The 10,000-nt window shown below is 35.0% G+C and overlaps 1 protein-coding gene across 1 annotated transcript in view; it reads left to right on the top strand.

Annotated features, from left to right (window-relative positions):
- Positions 1 to 8,807, top strand: part of LOC137615322 (homeobox protein Hox-A7-like) — a 38,298-nt gene extending 29,491 nt beyond the window's left edge. The window contains exons 2-3 of the mRNA XM_068345087.1: positions 3,324 to 4,127; positions 7,550 to 8,807. Coding sequence (XP_068201188.1) covers positions 3,416 to 4,127; positions 7,550 to 7,872 — 1,035 coding nt within the window. The 5' untranslated portion in view covers positions 3,324 to 3,415 and the 3' untranslated portion in view covers positions 7,873 to 8,807. The remainder of the gene's footprint in view (positions 1 to 3,323; positions 4,128 to 7,549) is intronic.
- Positions 8,808 to 10,000: the final 1,193 nt, after the last annotated feature.

The raw sequence follows: 10,000 nt of genomic DNA, 5'->3' as shown, positions 1-10,000 counted from the left end.
ATCTACTATCTCATAATACCCTGGTTTGTGATTAAATTTGCAAGCGTTAACTCAAGACAATAACTGTCAAATAGGACTCTGGCTTGGGTTATTGCAGGAAAATCTAAATACTCGTTCATGTATAATACCACTTTTTCAACTTCTATCATCATACTCACAAATCCATTTATGATAGACAAAAGTAGGTTGTATGTATGTCATGTTAAGTTTTGCTTATAGCTGAATGTAAGCTTATCAATTCCCAGATAAAAAAAAAACAAAAAAAAACATGCATAGATATTATATTAAAAATGCTAATATTTTTCATGGGAGAGTATTGCCATTAAAATAGTATCTAGGCATAATCATCAGCCTTATTATTAATATATAGTAAGAGTAAATGAGAGGACAAAGATTCATGTAAATGAGTTGTGTTTGTAAGGTGTTTGAGATGCTGGTGATGAGTCTGCTGTGTAGTTTCCTCCGTAGTTTTCATGCAAAATTCAACAGATAATGGTATTCATTTGTTGATAATTCTCTACAGCCACTTCTGTTAGGCAATAGATTCATATATATGTTGGGTTTGAACTGAAATAGAATATAGTTATTATTATTATTATTATTATTTTTTTTTCCATAGCCTAAAGTAGGGAAATCATGTTTTTTTTATTATCCATTTTATTCATTATACTGTATTTTTATACCTTGATATACCAACACTACTGGGATATTATTTTTTATGTTTTTTTCCAGATTAGAATACTTCTACCGAATGTATCTTTGTTAGTAATTATCATAATTAAAATAATAATGATGATGATATAAATTTCGTATATTGTATTGAAAGAAGAGATGTTGGGGTCTTGCTGTGACTCTTCCATTGTCAGAGTCGAGCCACTAATAAAATAAAGACATTCCTTTTATCGCGTTTGACCCTCCCGACAGAGTTCAATAAATAGATGGGACAATGCCTCCTTGGCTTTTTTTGATTTGCCTCTTCACTTACCACATACTGTACTCTGTTATGGGACGGCATTGAGAGAGAGAGAGAGAGAGAGAGAGAGAGAGGAGAGAGAGAGAGAGAGAGGAGAGAGAGAAGAGGAGAGAGAGAGAGAGAGAGAGAGCGGATTTTATCGCTGGGATGTCTTGATATTTAGCATTTTTCTTGTGTTAAATCTTCATTTGATTTAATAATTTCGTGAATTGCAGTTTCTGGTGATGCTTTAGGAGGAAGAGCATTCTTACTATTGCTTTATTTTATCATGTCTAACTATACCAACAGCATAAGTTTGATATGAACTGTTTAGAAATGACATATGCTTTTCAAAATTATGTTTTATGGTCTGGATTGATTCAGGCCTCCAAGCTACCCCATAGGCTGGGATTTCCATAGTTTATAGCTTAACTCTCTCTCTCTCTCTCTCTCTCTCTCTCTCTCTCTCTCTCTCTCTCTCTCTCTCTCTCTCTCTCTCTCCATGAATGATTATATTGTATTAGTTCTGTTTGTATTTTACTAAATTCGTGAATAAAAATAAGATTAAATTCTTCAAAATTATTATTGTATTTCAAATGACGGTCGATTTGTTGTGTTGTAAGTATTGTTTATGATTTAGATGTTACACATAAATGATATGAATCTTACAATCTCTAAAGGGTCTAAAATTGGGACGAGTATTTTCGCAAAGTCAATTTTTCTTGTGTTAAATCTTCATTTGATTTAATAATTTCGTGAATTGCAGTTTCTGGTGATGCTTTAGGAGGAAGAGCATTCTTACTATTGCTTTATTTTATCATGTCTAACTATACCAACAGCATAAGTTTGATATGAACTGTTTAGAAATGACATATGCTTTTCAAAATTATGTTTTATGGTCTGGATTGATTCAGGCCTCCAAGCTACCCCATAGGCTGGGATTTCCATAGTTTATAGCTTAACTCTCTCTCTCTCTCTCCTCTCTCTCTCTCTCTCTCTCTCTCTCTCTCTCTCTCTCTCTCCATGAATGATTATATTGTATTAGTTCTGTTTGTATTTTACTAAATTCGTGAATAAAAATAAGATTAAATTCTTCAAAATTATTATTGTATTTCAAATGACGGTCGATTTGTTGTGTTGTAAGTATTGTTTATGATTTAGATGTTACACATAAATGATATGAATCTTACAATCTCTAAAGGGTCTAAAATTGGGACGAGTATTTTCGCAAAGTCAATGTTTGTAATTTAGAACTTAGTAGTGTAAAATCTAAAACATGTCGAATTTGTGAGAGAAAATTTTACTAATACTTCGTTTACCATCAAGTCGAAACGATTTGGAATTGATCACTCCAATACATTCGATTTAATCGAGCTTGAAATTCGAGGGTAGGATTGATTTTTTTTCTTTTTTTTCATAGGAATCACTGGTAATGTCAAAATCAGTCTTCAAATAAAGGACACATTTCTGTTTTGATTAATTTGAAGAGTTCCAGAAAGTTTGTTCCCTTCCTCCATGACTTTCTCTATGACTAGATTTTGAGGACATTAAAAGAGAAACTCGTGCCATTTGTAAGGGCAAAAAAAATCTGACGAATTTCAGTGGGTTTTGAAGACTTATTTCAATGGGGAAGAAGAAATTATATAAAGACATATTATGATATCACGTCCAGAAACCATCCACATTTTCCTGACCCGAAAAAGAACCACGTGTGAAAGGGGGAAACAAGAATAGGGAATAAATTCAGTGGGGTTGGTCCATCTCCCCCTTTCTTTCTTTCTCTCCTTCCCTCCCTCCCTCCCTTTCTCTTTAGTGTGGGAGGAAAGGTCTGCCATAGCCCAAGTTCTTAATCTCTCCCTTTGCCCTCTTTTCTCATCGACGTTTTTCCCCCTTTCATGTCTCCTCCCCCTCTCATCTCCAGTTCCCTCCCCCTTCTATCCTCTCCCCTTCCCGACCATTGCTTTCCCATTGTAGTTTGGGATAGATTTTATTTCTTTTTCTGTCTTTTACTTATTGGTTTTGATTTATATAAATTTATTCAACCATTCATTTTAAAAGGGAAGAGTTCAGTATGTTGTCTTAATATATTCTCGAAACATTTATATTACAGTACAATGATAACATCTAAGGATAGAATTTGTCATCCTAACCAGTTAATAACTATTTTTCTCTTGAATGACTTTTGTTTTGCATGATTTACGTGATGGTAATTTAAGATGGTAATTATAAAAAAAACTTAGGGATCTCATTTATAAAAGCGCATTTTGTGTATGATCTAATTTCTCATTTCTCTTCAATTAACAAGACTTCCGTTTTGTTATGTAAACGAAAGTTCAACGCCTGTTGTCTAATGATATCAATAAATTTCCAGATTACTAAAAGCTGAAATTTGATAGAAAGGAAAAAAGAAAAGAAAAAAATAGAATCTCGATAGTACTCTATGCACGTCCCCGGGGTCAGTATATGCACACGAAGAAAGCTTTGAGAGGCTGGAAGCTGATTGGCCCATTGGGGTCACGTGACCACCCCTTGATAATAGCGAAGTGCAGTAGGCCTTGGTTCACTAGGCCTATCAGTACGACCATCATCTGTCGCCCGAACGCTGTCATGAGCTCCTATTTCGCGGACACTTCGACTTCGGCGGGGTGGAATGGTTCCACTCAGGGCCAGTGTGCTTATCTGGAAAACACGAAGTATCCAGGGAGCTACGCAGATAATATGCAGGCGTATCAGCAGTATAACCATATGCAGGGCTTCCGGTTTTATTCTTCGTATCCCAATAATTTTGACCAAAAGACTTCCTCCTACGAGCAGAATGCATTGACCCCGTCCACCTACGACAGCTGCTCCCAATACTACGATGCCCTGGCAAATTCTCGACACGAACAGACCTTCTCGCCCTTCACAGTGCCATCCAATACAGTGCCTTTGTCAAGAACTCCTCCTGTTAATAGTGAATTCGTTGCGTCAAAGATAAATGCATATAATAGTGATATTCCTGTTTCTGGAGTTACTCCTCCTGCGGTAGCACCTACTGCAGCGCCTAACTCATACAGTTCGCCAGATACTTTCCAACTGCCTTATTCGTGTACTCCAGATGCAATGATGCAGCCATATACTTCCAAAACACAGGCGCCTTCACAATTCTACCAATGGGCGAAAGCTTATCCAGCAGGTTAGTTTCACTGTTAAGTTTGGTAGTAAAATGCTAGAATTTATGATCTAAGTCAGAGAGTTTGGAAGGAGTATGTTCGGCTTTGAATATTTGTATGTGTATCCATGCCATATCTAGAGATCTTATTCATAGGTTATGTTAATTTTGATGGGGGTTGTAGACCAATTAAGAATTCATAACTTTTGTGGTGAAAGCGAATTCGTTTATTATTACTAGCAGTAGTTATCTTTCCAATCTTTAAGACAATCAAACCGTATGTGTCGCCCCGTAGATTTATTTAACAAAAACTTGAGGGCAATTAACTTCACTAACTGAAGAATGTACTGTATGTCATCTTTCAACATTATGATTTCGTAAGGAAACGAATAATTTATCTTTAAACAAACAGTGTGCTCTTAAGGGTTGGCTTTGTGATGTAGAAGTTGGATGTAATTACTTTCTCATTTTGTTTTGTGCATGAAACCCTTCAATCACATCTCTCTCTCTCTCTCTCTCTCCTCTCTCTCTCTCTCTCTCTCTCTCTCTCTCTCTCTCTCTCTCTCTCAGCGATATTTATGAATATTAATCAGTTAATTGATGTATACGTGAATATGAAATGGTAAATAGTATCTGTTCAGCAAAATAAAACTTTCATTGGAAAGGGATTAATCCTTGTTAGCTCTTTCTTGTTGATCTGAAGAATAAGTTAGAATATTTAAGATCCAGAAAGAAGCAGATGTGAAATAGTCATTACGATGGAGAGCGGAGTGGTCGAGGTTGGGGGGAATGAAGTAGGGGTTGGCCGGAAAGGGGGAGGTAGATGGGTGTTTATGCGGTTCCAGGGGTAGTAGAGACGCTCACCAGCTGAGATGACGATTGTGGTGTTTACAATGACAGTTTTGTGGCAAGAGGACCAGCCAGGGGCCAAATTACAGGGCGATTCTCATACATTCACAGCGACATGAGGTTAAATACTTCAGGTGATGTGGGTCTGTATGGGGTCAGATTGTTTATTGATATTAAAGAGGGGGAGAGAAGACGACTGACCTTGGGGTGTTTTTGTTTATTTTTTTTTTCTCGTGAGACTGGTGGTAGTTTGGATGCTATTAATTATCATTTTGTTTTCATGTTGAGCCTGGGAGTATTTGTAAAATTATCACACCAATATTTCGTAATTGGTGTGTTGTAGTTATTGGGTTAAGATGCAAGGTTTTATGTAGATAAAAGTGAACAGAAGCATTCTTGATCTTAAGACAACGCCAGAATTGTCATTCAGTAGAATTACCTAAAAAATATAGACGTCAAAAGCTTTTAATAATAATGAATGAGGTTGTTAAGGAAATATTAATTTCTCAGTGTAAATACAAAAGTTTAGGTTAATTTGATTAAGTCTGTGGGAGACAGGTAGCCTAAGCAGAGAAGTGATGGTAAAGAATTATTTTGTTATTTATATTGTTTCCTTACTTTTTGACAAGTGTAACAATATATAGATAGAATATATTCCTTTTTGTTTATCTTGGAGTTTTGGTATCACACCATATCCGTGTCAGTTCCTATAATTCTCTATTCTCACATGCAATGAATACGAGTTAGGAATAGAACATTCTTTTTAGAATTGTAGTTGATAGCTTCAGGTGTACCAAAGTATCGACACATTAATGCATCGTTTAGAATCTTGTTGGTGGTTGTGTGTTAACTTTGAGTGAGCTACAGTAGTTAGTAGATAAATCGTCGGGATTATGCAAATTGCGAGGATTGTTCCGCTGTATATTTTAACTGTAATTGTAAGTGTGTCCCGATCTCCTGTGAACACTTAAATTGATAGCAAGTTTCCATCTTCTGGACTCGAAACTGATGTAATTCATGGTTTTTTTTACCCTCGTGTAGATTGCCAACAGAAATTATTTTTTTTTTCTTTTTTCATAGAAGAGACTCGTGAGAAGGAAATGTGTGTTTATTTCTTTTTCACCAGTCCTCCTACTTTTTACCATGCTTTATATGGAATAATTCTTGTAAAATGTTGATAATTATGGTGATATTTCTGTATGGTTAGCATAATGGTAAAAACAGCTTGTATTGCGAGATTGGTTCAATTCAGATCAATTTCTCTCTCCCTCTCTCTCTCTCTCTCTCTCTCTCTCTCTCTCTCTCTCTCTCTCTCTCTCTCTCTCTCTCTCTCTCTCTCTCTCTCTCTCAATATTTTCCATTCCGGATATTATCAATTTAAAAAAATACATATCAATAATAGGACTGAATTAGATTTGAGCTGACGAGTTATATAATAGAATTTATGTGCCTGACTGGTATTTCAGTAGGATTTAGAGGAATTGTTAACATTCTCTCTCTCTCTCTCTCTCTCTCTCTCTCTCTCTCTCTCTCTCTCTCTCTCTCTCTCTCTCTCTCTCTCTCTCATCATTTACTGTTCTCAATAACCCTACTTACGCGTAATTTTGAAATTGAAGGTTATCAGTTTTTTTTTTTTTTTTTTTTTTTTTTGCATTATCACCTTAGCATAGTAATGAAAGCCAGTGAATAGATTACTTGACCAAATATACGAATTAAGATTCCCGTTTGTTTATGATAATTCAATGTTTCAAGTACTATTCTTAAAGTTCAGTTTTTGTTGTTTTGACTTTGTAATGCCTTCTATACTTGATTTTTTCTTTGCTTTGTACATCATGAAGACACGATTATTACTCCTTAGCGCTTTACGGTAGAAAATATTTAGTTTCAAATCAAAAGTTAACTGTTTGTTCGTGGGACTGTTTCTCTGGGATTAGTAATGAAAATCTTGCTTTGGGTTAGTTTTCGAAATATTACTTACGCATACAAAGGTCGATGTCTCTTCTGAAGAATATAGTTTGAAAGGTTCTGCTTGGGATCCTTCATGTAAAGTTACAGGTCTGTATTTTAGAAATTTAGTACAATAATTCAAAGCAGTTGAACAACTATGGTTAAAATAGTTACATGGTAAAGATTGGGCTAGTTTGAACATCCCCATTCAGTTGTTAATAAGCCAAAACAATTTCTTTTAAAGTATGTCTTTTACATTTTATCGATTTAAAACGAATTCCATAATTTATGCTCTTGATTCAAATGATCGTTTTTTCCATTTTTTTCCTTTGTAGATCTTTGTGGTAAAGAAACTCAAAGTGTGGTCAATTAATCTAACTTTAAATAGATGATGCTTTGACATCAGACCCATGTAGCTTATTATTAGAAAATTTCCGCATGGGCTGGAATCTGTTGACCGAAAGCATAAGACGTATTTGGTTAAGAAATCACAAAGAAATTACAAAGTGTAGTGAAAGTTCTAAAAATAAGTAAGTGACTATATCCTATAGACTACCGTATTCCCATTTTGGTTGGGCATCAATGTTAAGCTTCATTTATTGATTTTTTTTCTTCATATTTTTATTGTTTATCTTACTCTTCTACAACAGGTCAGGAATCTGGGGTCGGTCCTAAACGAACGCGCCAGACGTACACCCGGTTCCAAACACTGGAACTGGAGAAGGAATTCCAGTACAACCGGTACCTCACCCGGCGGAGGAGGATTGAAATCTCCCACAGCTTGGCGCTTACTGAACGTCAGATCAAGATCTGGTTCCAGAACAGAAGAATGAAAGCGAAGAAAGAATTGAAACTCGACTCTGAGGGAACAGAGGAGACAAATGAAGTTCCAGAGCAGAAGGTTGTACCGAGTCTTCCAGCATCTTGCCAACTTAACTTTACCACAGACATAAAACCATTGATAGCCACCTAATACACTTGTACAAGTGCCTGTTTATTTTTATGTCAATGATATATATGTAATGTATATATATTAAATATATATATATATGCATATATGTGTATATATATATGTATGTATGTATTTACGTATATATATATACAGTATATATAATGTTTATAACAAAATGGTTGCCCCTCAACATTGGGGTCACAGCTGATATTATTTATATATAATCAATTTATAGATTAAAGATATTGGTACCTTGTCTGGGATTTTTACCCTAAGTCCTTTGTACTCTAATGTAATGTGCAATATATTTTAGATCAGATCATCTGTTTGTAGTACATATGAAAAACACTGTTACTGTATTTGTCTTGATCGTGTTTTATTCTCAGATTAAAACTGTTATGAAACTGGAAGTTGGTATTTGTACATTATATAGCCTATTGAATTTATTTCATTCCATGATCACCATAAGAACATTTACGTATTTCAAAATACTAGAGCGATTCTTCTCTTCATTGAAAAATAATCAGTATGGCGAGCTTTCCGTTTATTGGTTTTATAATGGATTTGATTTTTTTTTATATCTACAAATATTTATAATGTTTTATAAATACCTGGTATTTAAATGACAATTTAACATTACTTCTACTTAAAAGATTGCTCGAGATAAAGTTCGAAATTTCATGGGCTTTTATTTTTATTTATTTACTTTTAAATTTTAATCTCCGGCTTAGGTTCAAACGATCTGGTATTTCTTAAAGATGTAAAATTCTTGTAATTTTCTTCAGTATTTGTGATAAAAGAAAAAAAAATAGTTGTTTTATTTCAGTTTGTTTTAGGCTTGTGTTAGTTTATTGTTATCGCTCCAGTTTTATTTTCCTCCTGCCTCTCTCTCTCTCTCTCTCTCTCTCTCTCTCTCTCTCTCTCTCTCTCTCTCTCTCTCTCTCTCTCTCTCTCTCCGTATCTGACAATAACATCTGTCGATGGTGTGTGTTGTTGGACCGTAAACGTTCCTCTCCTATAGTCGGCCATTCATTATTTTTCAATTAAGGGCCTCGGCCTTAAATGCTTCAGGATGCTGGGTACGAGCCAGGCATGTAAATGGTGTAGGCTGGGGCAATAAATGGATTCCAGGACCCTTAGGCTGTTGTAAAATTAATTTTCTGGTAGGCTTTTGGGACCTCTTGTATCTCGGAGTCAGCTAGTAGATTTGTAGCGCCTGTAGTGCAAACATTGTGTCCCAGGAGAGTTGGGATCCAAACGTTATAACCTTGTAAGTATCAGTTGAAAGTTCCCTGCGGTATATTGTGAGAAAGTGCTGTAAAATACAAGAAAATTTGTTGTTTAATGTAATATTTGGTTAGTAGTAATAATGTCATCTTTCTTTTTTGAAAATAGTATTAAATACTTAGAAGTGTAGTAGTTTCTGATGCTAGATATGAATTGTTTGTATACTTCGTAGATTAGGAAGGAAGTAATTGAGGAGTTAGTAATTGTCACCAAGTAATATTCAATCTCCCCCACAAATTTATCATTAATAACTACATTAGTAAGAGTCTAACTGAACGGAATACGTAAAGCATTGCTTCAGATAAGTATCATGAGATCAATTATCATTATAGAATGTTAGATACTGTATAATCTGTTGATGAGAAATGTTAAGCCTATTAAAATCATGAGAGCTGAAATGTTTGAAATGTATGACTTCCTTTGGTAGGAACAAATCATGACATAGGATGATAATGTTAGTTTTGGTCATTCGGGAGAAGCTTTCTCTCTCTCTCTCTCTCTCTCTCTCTCTCTCTCTCTCTCTCTCTCTCTCTCTCTCTCTCACGCGCGCGCGCCTTCAGATATTTCAACTCGGCGGTACATAGCATAGTTTTATAATAGGATTTGAAATGCATAGAAGCTATTTATTTTATATAGTAATTTTAAAAAAGATTTTTCCAGCATATACAGTTGTAATGGAGAAAGTAAATTTCAACGATTGTAAATATTAACTTAGGAACGCTGAGATGACATAAGCCATTATATTTGTTGTATTCTCAGGTAAATCAAACTGGTAGTATTCTGCAGGAAATTTAAGTCTAATTTCAAAGTGATTTAATTTCTTCGTGTGACAGCTCGGTAAAAGATGTAAAAACTATTATGG

Source organism: Palaemon carinicauda, chromosome 21 (assembly GCF_036898095.1).
Source record: "Palaemon carinicauda isolate YSFRI2023 chromosome 21, ASM3689809v2, whole genome shotgun sequence".
NCBI lineage: Eukaryota > Metazoa > Arthropoda > Malacostraca > Decapoda > Palaemonidae > Palaemon > Palaemon carinicauda.
This window is presented reverse-complemented; position numbering and strand designations above follow the sequence as displayed.